The sequence below is a fragment of the Ovis canadensis genome, chromosome 4 (assembly GCF_042477335.2).
Source record: "Ovis canadensis isolate MfBH-ARS-UI-01 breed Bighorn chromosome 4, ARS-UI_OviCan_v2, whole genome shotgun sequence".
NCBI classification, from domain to species: Eukaryota; Metazoa; Chordata; class Mammalia; order Artiodactyla; family Bovidae; genus Ovis; species Ovis canadensis.
This window is the reverse complement of record NC_091248.1, coordinates 109,928,452-109,944,006: the sequence shown is the minus strand read 5'-3', so window position 1 is coordinate 109,944,006 and position 15,555 is coordinate 109,928,452. Positions and strand designations below refer to the sequence as shown.

At 39.7% G+C, this 15,555-nt stretch overlaps 2 protein-coding genes across 5 annotated transcripts in view; one reads left to right on the top strand and one right to left on the bottom strand.

Moving 5' to 3' along the window:
- Positions 1 to 15,555, bottom strand: part of MKLN1 (muskelin 1) — a 377,726-nt gene that overhangs the window by 314,443 nt on the left and 47,728 nt on the right. The gene's annotated exons all lie outside the window — the stretch shown is intronic.
- LOC138439502 (nuclear ubiquitous casein and cyclin-dependent kinase substrate 1) lies at positions 9,241 to 11,319 on the top strand. Its single transcript, XM_069588399.1, has one exon. The coding sequence runs from the start codon at positions 10,273 to 10,275 to the stop codon at positions 11,002 to 11,004; it is 732 nt and encodes a 243-aa protein (XP_069444500.1). The 5' UTR covers positions 9,241 to 10,272; the 3' UTR covers positions 11,005 to 11,319.

Below are 15,555 nucleotides of genomic sequence, written 5' to 3'. Positions count from 1 at the left end.
CCTTCCAGGACTGGTCTCCTTTAGAATGGACTTGTTGGATCTCCTTGCAGTCCAAGGGACTCTCAAGTGTCTTCTTCAACATCACAGTTCAAAAGCATCAATTCTTCAGTGCTCAACTTTCTTCACAGTCCAACTCTCACATCCATACGTGACCACTGGAAAAACCATAGCCTTGACTAGGTGGACCTTTGTTGGCAAAGTAATATCTCTGCTTTTGAATATGCTATCTAGGTTGGTTATAACTTTCCTTCCAAGGAGTAAGTGTCTTTCAACTTCATGGCTGCAATCACCATCTGCAGTGATTTTGGAGCCCCCCAAAATAAAGTCTGACACGGTTTCCACTGTTTCCCCATCTATTTCCCATGAAGTGATGGGACCAGATGCCACGATCTTCGTTTTCTGAATGTTGAGCTTTAAGCCAACTTTTTCACTCTCCTCTTTCACTTTCATCAAGAGGCTTTTTAGTTCCTCTTCACTTTCTGCCATAAGGGTGGTGTCATCTGCATATCTGAGGTGATTGATATTTCTCCCGGCAATCTTGATTCCAGCTTGTGTTTCTTCCAGTCCAGCGTTTCTCATGATGTACTCTGCATAGAAGTTAAATAAGCAGGGTGACAATATACAGCCTTGACACACTCCTTTTCCTGTTTGGAACCAGTCTGTTGTTCCATGTCCAGTTCTTTTTTTTTTTAATTTTTTAATTTTTTTTTTCCATGTCCAGTTCTATCTGTTGCTTCCTGACCTGCATATGTTTCTCAAGAGGCAGGTCAGGTGGTCTGGTATTCCCATCTCTTTCAGAATTTTCCACAGTTTATTGTGATCCACACAGTCAAAGGCTTTGGCATAGTCAATAAAGCAGAAATGGATGTTTTTCTGGAACTCTCTTGCTTTTTCCATGATTCAGTGGATGTTGGCAATTTGATCTCTGGTTCCTCTGCCTTTTCTAAAACCAGCTTGAACATCTGGAAGTTCACGGTTCACGTATTGCTGAAGCCTGGCTTGGAGAATTTTGAGCATTACTTTATTATATAATGAGTGGCAAAATAAGGGGTCACTCCATTCTTCATAATAAAGGGACAGAGAGACTCAGGGAAAATTTGGAACCCAAATGTTTCAAGGTGGAGAGTTTTCTTTGTTTCAGCAAAGTGAAAGTTGCTCAGTCTATGTCTGACTCTTTGTGACCCCTGTGACCCCATGTGCTGTAGTCCCCATGGAATTCTCCAGACAAGAATACTGGAGTGGGTAGCTGTTCTCTTCTCCAAGGGATCATCCCAACCCAGGAATTGAACCCAGGTCTCCAGCATTGCAGGCAGATTCTTTACGAGGGAAGCCACCAGGGAAGCCCAAGAATACTGGAATGGGTACCCATTCCCTTTTCCAGCAGATCTTCCCAACTCAGGGATAGAACTGGGGTCTCCTGCATTCAGGCAGATTCTTTACCAGCTGAGCTACTGGGGACCGAGCCTTCTTATATGTAACAGGTATATTTATTTGATTATATATATAAATAAAATTTTGTAGAGTACAAATATTTTGCCATAAAAATTGTTATTCTAAGATTTATCAAACCATATACACATTTGTAGCCACATCATACCAATAGGAATCCTAAAATAACAATATATTTTTTTAAAGATAAAAATTAGATTGATGAAGTTGTGTAGAAGTTATATGGCTTTAACAAAACTTTGATTTCTTCTTTTATATTCTCCCCATGGTAAAAACAGCAAAATTTCTGCCTAGATGGTAACATGTACCATTTGTTCAATTTCAGGATCCTTGATTGCTCTTGGGAACAAGTATACTGCTGTGGTATGAAGTGGAAGGTATAATTTGGAGCCAAATGAGGGGGAAAAAAGGTTCCTTTCAGAAGTAATATATTCATGTAAACATAAAAGTTACCCAAAAATGGTTTAATAATTTCACCAAGTAACCTAAATTTCATAGGCACTTATAGAACTTATAGAACTACCTAATAGAACTACCACAAACTTTGTAGAACTCAAGTCTTCCATTGAAAAAAGTTTTAAAACTTTTTAAAACAAATACAATGAGGATAGCAAGCCACAAAGTGGACTGCAATGTTACTCATTGTTTGCTTTATTACCCATGGTATCTTATTTTGCATCCAGGAGAGACTCAGAGAAATGTAAGGATGGATACTTATCATAATTCATTCCATGTGGACTTTTAGAATCCAGGATAACAACTTTCCTTTTTGCTTCAATAGTTATACTCTGATAGGAATCTGGAAAGTGCTGAGCACAGGAATGGTGCTTAGTCAAAACTGGGCTCATCTCCAGCTCTGCTTAAGAGTTCATTGCTGTCTACAGGTAATATTGAAGGGAATGAGGAAAACAAACTTCCTTAATTAGTGTTTGGTGCCAATGACCTTACTTCACTATGGAAGAAATAAATTACATTTCTTCCTCATCATATTCATGGTGAATCTCTGAGATACAGGGATACTGGTTACTCAGTCAGAAATATGCATTTATTTATTTAAGAGAAGTAAGCACGTCATAGGAAAACTTTGAACTTAACAAAGGAGGAGAAGCTTTTTCACCATGCAGCACACAGGATCTTAGTTCCCTGAACTGGAATCGAAGCTGTGCTCCCTGCAGTGGAATCACAGAGTCTTAACCATTGGGCCACTAGAGAAGTCCCTGAAAAAGCTTTTAAAAAAGGATCAAGCCAGTAAACCTAAGGAAAACAAGGTGGGTTGGGGAGGAAACAACAGTGAAGTATAACAAGCAATAAAAATAAAAAAGAATGAATAAAAATAAATATACTAGTGACCACTAAAAATTTGAGTTGCATTTCCCTTTCAAAAAATTTTCAGACTGGGCTCAGAAAACAGAATTAAACTATGTATAAGAAATTAACTTCAAATAAAGTGACGAAGTTTGAAAATAAACAGGCAATTACAAAAGCATAAAAGTGAAAGTGTTCATTGTTCAGACATGCTCTTTGTGACCCCATGGACGGTAGCCTACCAGGCTCCTCTATCTATGGCGTTTTCCAGGCAAGAACATTGGAGTGGGTTAGCCATTCCCTTCTCCAGGAGATCTTCCTGACCCAAGGATCAAATGTGGGTCTCCTGCATTGCAGGCAGATTCTTTACCATCTCAGCCACCAGGAAAGCCCAAAAGCATGAATGGCAATATTAATATCAAATTCAAGGCCAGAAGCATTAGAAAGGAAGAGAGGATGGAATGATTAAAGGCCCCATGGAAGAGAATGCAAGATGCCTAGGCCCATTCCTTGTCACCCTTGCTAGCAAATCTCATTTTAATTTGTCACAGCAATGTGTTCCAAGACAAACATTATTTTCCATCCTCTTTTGCAATTAAGAATGGACAAAACATTGTAAGCAGATGTTAGTGGGTTGGGCCTGGAAGTTATTCTTTTCTGTCTTTTTTTTTTTCCTCTTCCCGACTGGAATATGTATGTTATGGCTGAAGCTGCAGGAACTATCTTGCACTGAGGAGTTGGAGATAAACACCACTTACTAAAGATGGTAGAGCAGAAAGACACAGAGCGCTTGCATTCTAAATGACCATGGAGCCCCATTACCAGTCCTGGATTTCTTTCACTATGAGGTATTTTTCATGTTTGAGAAAAATACGTTTCTATTTATTTAAGCCACTATTATCTGGGTATGACTTTACATGCAGCCAGCTCAATTTCCTGTGGTACAGATATAAACATAAATACACACACACACTCATATATATATATATGCTGTCAGCTATGGAGAAATAAAAAATAGCACAAAAGTTTTTTAAAAATAAAAATTACTAGAAAGACAAGCAGAATTTGATGGTAACTACTACTATGGTTGTCATAGTAGTAGTTACCTCTTTCAAAATTTGATATAATATGAAGTCAAAACAAATGAGAATATGGAGTACTATAATGATATAATCTGTGTTTGTTATACAAGCACATATATATGACTATATATGTGTGGTTGGTATATAGTATAAATTTTTACCTTACAAAAAGAGGATATACAATCTCTTTATATGTGGATGGAACACGTACAAAATCAATCATGTATTTGGCCATAAAAGATGAGAACATATTGTGGTCAGGGTGCAGAAGAAAGGTGATGAAACCAGACAGTCTGTTCTATGGCTTGCTGGCAGAGTGACCTTGGGCAAGTTACTTAACCTTTCTGGGCTTTCTACCTTTATCTATAGAGCAAGGAGCCCGGTGGCGGGCTACAGTCCATGGGGTCACAAAGAGTCAGACACAACTGAGCGACTAACACACAGAAGGCTCAGAATAGTTAGAAATGTTATCTCCTAGAATTGTTATTATCCCTTCTGGCCTAGCATTCTCCAGCTTGATGTCAATTTACCTACATAAAGCTGCTAGCGCTGCTTATAACTAACTCAAGGTGGAGGTGCCAGGCCATCAGATGGCTGTCACTGGTCAGTTTCCAGTGAAGGGTCAGGGCAGGATAGAAGGTTAACATTTCTCCATTTGGCTTCAGCTGAACAGCGAACACAACACTGTCTAGCACGGAATTCAAGAGCACCAAAAGAATATTAAATGGATGAATTGTTATTTGCAGGAAGAGAAACAGGCACCATGTTTCCAATTATTCTTCATTTCAGACAACAACTAGCTGTTTCCGTTGGCGGGCACAGTAGCTGAATGGGGAACACAATTGAGTAAACTCTGCTGTAGAAGGATGAATGTGGGCCAGAGAATTTTTTTGACACAGTCCCAGCTTTATTTTTGCTTATTGCTGGCAAGCTAATATGAGGGACATTAGGAAACAATTGACAAAAACTTCATAAATAAGGCTTAAAGGACAAGAAGTATCTATGGCCCCCAACATATAAACTTTTGTACCAATAAGGATTGTTTGTGATATAAGGCAGAACTTATAAATTTAGCTGCTAGAAACAAAAAAGAAGAAACACATATCAATCTTTTTTTTTTTAAGTGAAAAAGGGAAAGTGAAAGTGTTAGTCGCTCAGTCACGTCTGACTCTTTGCGACCCCAGGGGCTGTAGCCTGCTAGGCTCCTCAGTCCATGGATTCTCCAGGCAAGAATACTGGAGTGGGTTGCCATGTCCTTCTCCAGGGATCTTCCCAACCCAGGGATTGAACCTGAGTCTTCTGCAGACAGAGTCTTACCTGACTAAGCCACCAGGGAAGCCCCCCCCCCCACTTCTTTTTAAGCCCACAAAGTATTATATTTTTTAATCATAAAAGTAAAATATTGAAGTATGTATAATAATTTAAAATAGGTCAAGATAAGATAATTTTTATGAGCAAGTACTGTAAATATGAAAATAGGAAAACTATTATAAATACAACAGAAAAATATATTTGTATATTGTAATAATTATTTCATGGAAGTAAATACAGTTTTTGTTATAAACTGTGTTGAATGTTTATATATTTTTAAATAAAATTAAATTTAATGAAAAATATTATATAAATAAGAAACATCAGAGTTTTATTCCTGAACTGAGACGGAAAGCAAAACTGAACTGAAGATAATAAGTTTATTTTAGGTCACAAACCATTGATAAACTACCTGATGTCAACTGGAAATGAATGGGGGATTTGTTCGTTTATTTTGCAGGACCTGTAATAGCATCAGCAGAGTGGTATTTATGTTTTTGCATATTTTTCTATGTTTCATCTCAAATATGTTGATGTACAAATACATAAACTGAGGGTACTTAATTTTTCAGTCCAGAATATTTTCTAACTCTAATTTCTCTCAGCATTATCTTAGCATATCAATTCTTCACCAATCCCCACTCCTTCCTCTCTTTAAAAAAGGTTTTGTGTGATTACGAAATCAGCTCTCATTTTTTCTACTTAGAATGACCTTCTCGCCAACTCTGCACTCATAAACATCCTTTCTCAGCCTTTGCTTACGCTGTTGGTATTCACAGAAGCTCCATCTTCTTTCCATGTGTAAGAGAACGTCAAACTCAGGAAGAAATTTTTTTCAACTCTGGAGTTCCAGACTTAGATACAATTCAAACAACGCGTTCATTCCCAGATGAAGATGCATATACGGTGCCTGACTTTCAGGGAAGAAGACAGGCTGGGGAGGCAATCAGAGAGACATGGAAACAGGGGAGAGGAAGGCAGAGAACAGACTTCCTCTGTTTGAATTGTACTAGAAGCTGAGATTCTGTACTCTTTCTGTAACCCTGTTGATTAGCACAATTCTATCACGGCTACACGCAATTTAAAAAATTCAACTTGGCAGATAGGAGTACATATTTACTGGATTAAATTGATAAAATCAGTGTTAAGAACTACATTAACATGATGAGAAGATTCTTTTTGTCCTAGAAGATTTTTTGTAAGGATTTTTTTTAGTTCTAAAAATTGTCTTCCTAAAATGTATATGAGTCTACCTAATCTTATAAGGCACATGCTCACCTTGCATTCCTGCCTGTACCCAACACATGGAGGTCAGATACCTTGAGCTGCCCTTATCCTCGTGATGGGAAGAAAGGCCACAGAGTAATTTTAAAAGATAAAGAAGGATTAAGAAAACCGGAGAATGGTGTTCTGAGGAAAATGCAACCACATATGAAATCAGGAATCTTTCTTTCCACGTAATTAATAAAGCTTTTTGGATCTTTCTTGTCCCCTCATGCTTGTTTTTCCCTTCATCAGGCAGGGAAACTCAATTTTGTCTATTAAGAATGCCATCTGCCTCTCTAAAAAAGGACAGAGTGGGGTGGTGATGGTGAGGGGAAAGATGGGGGATTAAAAGTCTTTAAAGTTTGAAAAGGAAGGAGAGTGAAGACTGAAAAAAACTAAATTTAATTGTCAATTTCTTCCTCAAACATCACTTCTGGTTACAAGATAATTTACAGTAGATGAAGACCACGTTTTTACACACCTAACTCACATCATCATTCTAGTCTCTGATGTATCTCTCTTCCATTTATTGGTCAATAAAGAAATTCATCTCACCCAGAAACCAATCCTCTAAAATGAGTCACAATGCATGACTCAAGATTCAACCAGCAACAGTATTTTTCCTCATATTAGATTTAATGTTTCCTTCAAGATTGTCTTGTAGGCTAGTTTCTTCCCCACTCCTAGGCAGCTACAGATTTTGGTAACACTGTGTCTGTTGTATGAATACGTTTGTACGTGTATGTATGAATAAAATATAATGTATACATATATAGTGTTTGAATAGTATTATAATTATAATCACATGTTTAAAGAAAATGTTGATTTTGCCAATTCACCCAAAGGAAGGACAAACTAAATAAAACAAATACCATATGATGGAATACATCTGACTTTCATTTTTAAAATCAAGTAATTTTCACTGGAATTTTACAAATTTGACTCAGTCATTTCTTATATGCTAAGGATTGAAATCTCCCTCATACATTTTAATTATTCATCATAGACGTCAAACATTACACAAAGATTTATGGTGAAATTAATACTGTGGATCAAGTATAAGTGGCTGCTCCCCAATTGCATTTGACAGCATTTCTATCTTTCAGTGGTTCTTGAAAAGTCTGACATTAGGTCTGTGAAAGTCAGAGCCTTTCTGGCTGCAGTTACTGTAAGAGAAATGTTATGGACATTCACAGGGAGTAAGATGGGCAGACCTGAATTCATACTATCTAACTTTGTGGGTCTGTGGTCCAAGTGGTAGAGAATCTACTTGCCAAAGCAGGGGATGGAAGAGACTCAGGTTCGATCCCTGCGTTGGGAAGATCCCCTGGAGGAAGAAATGGCAATCCATTCCAGTATTCTTGCCTGGAGAATCCCATGGACAGAGGAGCCTGGTGGGCTATGGTCCATAGGATTTCAAAGAGTTGGACATGACTTAAGCGACTCAGCAAGCATGTACAACTTGGTGGGTCATTAAGTATAGTCGCTATTAAATTAATCCTTGTACAGCTGTACTGTGTGTACTCATTCTGACTCTTTGTGGGTTGCCGCTCTTTGTGGGTTAACATTTCCTCCTCCAGGGACTCTTCCCAACCCAGGGATCAAGCCCGCATTTCCTGTCTTCTGCATTGGTAGGTGAATTCTTTATTACTGAGCCACCTGGGGAGCCTCACAGCTATATTAGTGAACCCCAAACCAAATGCTTCAAAGGTTCTTTTGCTTCTGGTCAAAGGTGAAAGGTTCCCACTCCTAGGTCTTGCATTCATAGCCTTTCTCCACTGGCTCCAATCTAGGATCCTACTCCCTCCCTGCTGTGCTGGTCCCACTTGTCTATGCACTGCTCCCCACATGGACCCTGTATTTCTCCACCCCCAGGAATTGACTCAAGCTGTTCTTCTCACCTGGAATATCTTCTTCCTTTTGCCCTACAATTCTTAGTGTAAACTTTGTGTATTTTATTTAAACAAAATAATGCACGACTACCTCCTTTTTGGGAAAATATTTGAACAATATAGAAGTGTATGTACAGCAGAAACTGCAAGCGCCTATGAACTCTAGCCTTCCTTCCCCTCCCCTACCACCTGCTGACGGCACTCTGTCCTCCCAGTTTGCTCGTATACTTCCAACAATTTCTATCTGCATTTAATACACTTGTAGTTTTGTTAATTTCATTTTTAGGCAAGTGGGGTTAAACTAAATACATACTCTGGTAGCTAGCTTCCTCCTCTTCTAGACCTATATTAAATTTCCTATCTCCCTGGAAGCCCCCCTCACTGCTTTAGCATCCTCCCCCATCCCTCATTACCCTGCCTTGAACTTTTAACCCTTGGTATCCATACCACTCTTCTGATTCATCTGTTTATATGACACTGGGTTTTTAAACTATATTATGTATAAGTTTTATCACTGGAACATAAAGTCTCTGAGGGCAGGACCTTATCCTTATCTTTCATGATGAGGATTTAGAACTTTCAGTTTAGAACTGTATAATACACAAAGTACATATTCAAATGCCTTCATGGATCATAGCCTTGTGGTGAAGGGGGGCACTTGCATAACTCAGTGAGCTATGAGTCATGCTGTACAGGGCCACACGAAATGGACAGGTCACAGTGAAAAGTTCTGACAAAATATGGCCCACTGGAGGAGGCAATGGCAAAGTACTTCAGTATTCTTGCCTGAAGAACCCCATAGACGTTACGAAAAGGCAAAAATATATGACACCAGAAGATGAGCCCCCCCAGGTGGAAAGATGTCCAACACGCTACTGGAGAAGCAGAGGGCAATTACTAATAGCTCCAAAAAGAATGAAGCGGCTGGGCCAAAGTGGAAACGACACTCAGTTGTGGATGCGTCTGGTGGTGAAAGTAAAGACTGATGCTGTAAAGAGCAATATTACATAGGAACCTGGAATATTAGGTCCATGAATCAGGGTAAACTGGATGTGGTCAAGAAGGAGATGGCAAGCATGAACATCTACATCAGAGGAATCAGTGAACTAAAATGGACGGGAATGGGTGAATTTAATTCAGATGACCATGATATCTACTACTGGAGGCAAGAATCCCTTAGAAGAAACGGAGTAGCTCTCATACTCAACAAAAAAGTCCAAATAGCAGTACTCGGGTGTAACTTCAAAAATGACAGAATGATCTCAATTCATTTCCAAGGCCATTCAATACCACAGTAATTCAAGTCTCTGCCCCAACAATTGATGCTCAAGAAGCTGAAGTTAACGAGTTCTATAAAAAGCTACACCTTCTAGAACTAACACCAAAAAAAGATGTCCTTTCATCATAGGGGATTGGAAAGCAAAAGTAGGAAGTCAAGAGACATCTGGAATTACATGCAAGTTGACCTTGAAGTACAAAATGAAGCAAGGCAAAGGCTAACAGAGCTTTCTCAAAAGAACATGCCGGTCATAGCAAACACCCTGTTCCAACAACTCAAAGAGACAATTCTACACATGGACATCACCAGATGGTCAATACCAAAATCAGACTGATTATGTTCCTTGAAGTCAAAGATGGAGAAGATGTATACAGTCGGCAAAAACAAGACCTGGAGCTGACTTGGCTCAGATCATGAGCTCCTTATTGCAAAATTCAGGCTTAAATTGAAGAAGGCGGGCATTTTCGGCTGGTTTGATTCATCCATTTTGAAGAGACTGGGGAGCGGGGGGCTCGTCTGATTAAGGGGCCCTGAACCAGGGAGCGGCGGAGTCTGAGAAGCCAGCAGCTCGGGGCTCGGCGGCAGCGGCCTCCTCGGCCGAAGTTGGGGGGGTGGGGCGCCGAGCGCGCGGGGTGGGGGGGGGTCCTGGTCTTTGGCTCCTCGACTCGGTCCTGTTTCGACAGCGAACATGTCTCGGCCTGTCAGAAATAGGAAGGTCGTTGATTATTCACAATTTCAGGAATCTGATGATGCTGATGAAGATTATGGAAGAGATTCAGGCCCTCCAGCTAAGAAAATTCGATCATCTCCCCGAGAAGCTAAAAATAAGAGGCGATCTGGAAAGAATTCACAGGAAGATAGTGAGGACTCAGAAGAAAAAGATGTGAAGACTAAGAAGGATGATTCTCATTCAGCAGAGGACAGTGAAGACGAGAAGGAAGACCATAAGAGCGTGCGCCAGCAACGGCAGGCAGCCTCTAAAGCAGCCTCCAAGCAGAGGGAGATGCTCATGGGCGATGCGGGCAGCGAGGAGGAGCAAGAGGAGGAGGACGAGGCGCCGTTCCAGGAGAAAGATTCCGGCAGTGATGAGGATTTCCTAGTAGAAGACGATGATGATAGTGACTATGGCAGTTCAAAAAAGAAAAACAAAAAGATGGTTAAGAAGTCGAAGCCTGAGAGAAAAGAAAAGAAAATGCCGAAGCCCAGGCTAAAGGCCACAGTGACGCCAAGTCCTGTGAAAGGCAAGGGGAAAGTGGGTCGCCCCACAGCTTCAAAGGCATCAAAGGAAAAGACTCCTTCTCCCAAAGAAGAAGATGAGGAACCAGAAAGCCCTCTGGAAAAGAAAACGTCTTCAAGCCCTCCACCTGAGAAATCTGGGGATGAAGGGTCTGAAGATGAAGCCCAGTCTGGGGAAGATTAAAAGTGATGATGGTCTGGGGAGAGATTTTATTTAAAAAACAAAAAAAAAAAAAAAGAGAAAAAAAGAAAAAAAAAGAGGGAAAAAAAAGAAAAGCTACTTAAGATAGAATATGGTTTTGGCTATGGCTTGACTCATGGGCTTTCAATGCTTTTTTTCCCTTTTGTTGAAAATAACATTTTCTTCTTTTCTTCTTTTTCTTCTTTTTTTAAAGAAAAGCATTGTATGTTTAATTTACCTTTTTTGTCTATTGGTCTCTTCGTCATGACCCCCTCTTCCCCCTCCCCCCCTTTCCCAATGAAAGCCATGTTAAATTAATCACTGGATTGACTGCTTCATCTTTTTATTTTTAATGGAGGGTATGCCACAGTTGTAAAGCAATAAGATTTGAGGTAAACACTATGAAAATTTTGCTTTTTGCTAAATGGTAGCAAGTTGAACAGGAATCAAAAAATGTAGAAGGTTTTAGTTAAAAGTTATTGCTTCTTTTTCTACCTGAATTTAAAAAAAAATCAATTGTCATCTAATACAAGTTTATATTCTATATACAAAAATACGGATGTCTAAAAAATCATGATGTTAAACTTCCACTGATGGGGCAGGTAGGAGATAAAGATGAATTCTGAACTGCTACTAAAGGTATTCATGTTTTATACTGTGGGGGCAGGGAACTGAAGTTACCTGACCCTGTTTGGGGATATAGGTTTGCTTGTTTTTAGTTTCATCACTTGTTATCTCTAGGAGACTCGGAGCCAGTGATCCTTTTATTCAGCTACAGTCTTTAAAGAACTTTAAAAAAAAGCAAGGGCCGCCAAAACTTAAATCTTTCTTAATTTCCTATCCAAAACTCAAATCTTGCTTGATTTCCTATTTCATTCTCTAATGGTTCCTGTTTTTAAATATATATATGTATCTATTCTGTTTCTTGAATAAAAAATTTTACCAAGGATCAAAAGAAGAAACCCTAGAATTAAAATGGGGAGATCTATATATCACAGTGGATTTCTTCTCAAACTGACAATGTTTAGGTTTTAAGCAAAATAAAGTGCCAGTTAATGTGAAACTCAAAAAAAAAAAAAAAATTGAAGAAGGCGGGGAAAACCACTAGGCCATTCAGGTATGACCTAAATCAAATCCCTTATGATTATACAGTGGAGGTGATGAATAGATTCAAGGGATTAGATCTGGCAGACAAGAGTGCCTGAAGAACTATGGATGGAGGTATGTAACACTTTACAGGAGGCAGTGACCAAAACTATCCCAAAGAAAAAGAAATGCAAGAAGGCAAAGTGGTTGTCTGAGGAAGCTTTACAAATAGTTGAGGAAAGAAGAGAAGCAAAAGGCAAAGCAGAAAGGGAAAGATATACCCAAGAGAATGCAGAGTTTCAAAGAACAGGAAGGAGAGATAAGAAGGCCTTCTTCAATGAACAACGCAAAGAAATAGAGAGAAACAATAGAATGGGAAAGATTAGATATCTCTTCAAGAAAATTGGAAATATCAAGGGAACATATCAAGCAAGGATGGGCATGATAAAGGACAGGTTCTGTAGGGACCTAACAGAAGTGGAAGAGATTAAGAAGAGGTAGCAAGAATACATAGAACTATACTAAAGATCTTCAGTTTAGTTCAGTTCAGTCGCTCAGTCATGTCCGACTCTTTGTGACCCCATGAATCGCAGCACATCAGGCCTCCCTGTCCATCACCAACTCCCGGAGTTCACTCAAACTCATGTCCATCGAGTTGGTGATGCCCTCCAGCCATCTCATCCTCTGTCGTCCCCTTCTCCTCCTGCCCTCAATGCCTCCCAGCATCAGAGTCTTTTCCAATGAGTCAACTCTTCGCATGAGGTGGCCAAAGTATTGCAGTTTCAGCCTCAGCATCAGTCCTTCCAAGGAACACCCAGGACTGATCTCCTTTAGAATGGATTGGTTGGATCTCCTTCCAGTCCAAGGGACTCTCAAGAGTCTTCTCCAACACCACAGTTCAAAAGCATCAATTCTTCGGCGCTCAGCTTTCTTTACAGTCCAACTCTCACATCCTTACATGACCACTGGAAAAACCATAGCCTTGACTAGACGGACCTTTGTTGGCAAAGTAATGTCTCTGCTTTTGAATATGCTATCTAAGTTGGTTATAACTTTCCTTCCAAGGAGTAAGTGTCTTTTAATTTCATGGCTGCAATCACCATCTGCAGTGATTTTGGAGCCCCCCCACCCCGGCCCCCAAAAAAGTCTGACACTGTTTCCCATGAAGTGATGGGACCAGATGCCACGATCTTAGTTTTCTGAATGTTGAGCTTTAAGCCAACTTTTTCACTCTCCACTTTCACTTTCATCAAGAGGCTCTTTAGTTCTTCTTCACTTTCTGCCATGAGGGTGGTGTGATCTGCCTATCTGAGGTTATTGATATTTCTCCCGGCAATCCTGATTCTAGCTTGTGCTTCTTCCAGCCCAGCATTTCTCATGATGTCCTCTGCATATATAGTTGTGCTCATTTCACATGCTAGCAGGGTAACGCTCAAAATCCTTCAAGCTAGGCTTCAACAGTATATGAACTGAGAACTCCCAGATAAACAAGCTGGATTTAGAAAAGGCAGAGGAGGCATGGATCAAATTGTCAGCATTCCTTGGATCATGGAGAAAGCAAGGGAACTCCAGAAAAACATCTACTTCTGCTTCATTGACTATGCTAAAGGCTTTCCCTATGTGGATCACAACAAACTGTGGAAAATTCTTAAAGAGATGGGAATACCACACCACCTTATCTGTCTTCTGAGAAACTTGTATGCAAGCCAAGACGCAACAGTTAGAACTGGAGATGGAACAATGGATTGGTTCCAAATTGGGAAAGGAGTATGACAAGCCTATATATTGTCTGTTTTTTTAACTTCTGTGCAGAGCAGTATGTGATGCAGAATGAAGGGCTAAATGAATCACAAGTTGGAATCAAGATTGCCAGGAGAAATATAAATAACTTCACATATGCAGATGATATTACTTTAATGGCAGAAGGTGAAGAGGAACTAAAGAGCTTCTTGATGAGGATAAAAGAGGAGAGTGAAAAAGCTGGCTTAAAACTCAGCATTCAAAAACTAAGATCATGGCATCTGATCTCATCACTTCATGGTAAACAGAAGGGGGGAAATGGAAACAGTAACAGATTTTATTTTCTTGGGCTCCAAAAACACTGTGGACCATGACTGCAGTCATGAAATCAGAAGATGCTTGCTCCTGGGGAGGAAAGCTGGGACAAATCTAGACAGCATATTAAAAAGTTGTGATATCCTCTTGCTGACAAAGATCTATAGTCAAAACTATGGTTTTTCCAGTAGTCACATACAGATGTGAGAGTTGGACCATAAAGAAAGCTGAGCACCCAAGAACTGATGCTTTCCAATTGTGGTGCTAGAGAATACTCCTGAAAGTCCCTTGGACTACAAGGAGATCAAACCAGTCAATCCTAAAGGAAATCAATCCTGAAAATCATGCAAAGGACTGATGTTGAAGCTGAAGCTCCAATATCTGATGTAAAGAACTCAATCATTGGAAAAGACCCTGATACTGGGAAAGACTGAAGGCAAAAGGAGAAGAGGGCAGCAGAGGATGAGATGGTTAGATAGCATCACCGACTCAATGGACATGAATTTAAGCAAATTCAGGGAGATAACAGAGGACAGGGAAGCCTGGTGTACTGCAGTCCATGGAGTCACAAAGAGTCAGAAATGAATTGGTGACCGAATAACAGCAACAACAAGAAGGTCTTCAAATCTGTTTTACTGCAGTAAGTGAACTTTAGGGCCCTCATTTCCTGATCTAAGTTGGGGGAAAAATTTTAAAATGTACTATAATGAAATATCTCAGAGTGTTCATGGTTCTCTCCTAAGATTTCTCCCAATGTGCTCTACATAATGGGTTGGCAGATTTCTACAAATCAACTGAGAAGCCCAGCAACTTTGTGAGAAGTCAGAGACCCCAGGTAAAACATTTCTTCTCCGATCTTTCAGACCAAGGACAGCTCCACCAGTTATAAACTCATTGAGTTGAAAACACTCTTATAGTGAAGGGGCATTTTCAGTGCAGACTGATGTGGGAAAGAGTTGTAAAGGAAGCACAGATTATCCAAGGATAACACACTCTCAGACTTTTAGATCTAAAATCTCCACTCTCACCAAACCTCTTCTCCGATGGAATTAATCACTGGCGTAACAGCCGCAGCAATTCAGGAAGCCTTTCACTCTTCCTTCTACCATAAAAGCTGTAAAGTCACACTTGACATTCCTTTTGAAAAATGTTAGTCTCTTAGATGAGAGAGAAGGTGAAATAACCAGTAAAATAAATCTGTTTCATTTTCAAATACTGTCTCTTCAACAAGTTACTTAATACTTCAAATGCCTCAGTTTCTTTATCTATCTATAAGATGAATGTAATGACAGTGCCTACTTTATCGGATACTGAGCATTAAAATGAGATGACCAAATGTAATATGTAGCGAAGTCTGGCCTACAGTAAGTCCCCAAAAGTATTAACAGTGATGAGGAATATCATGGTATGGTT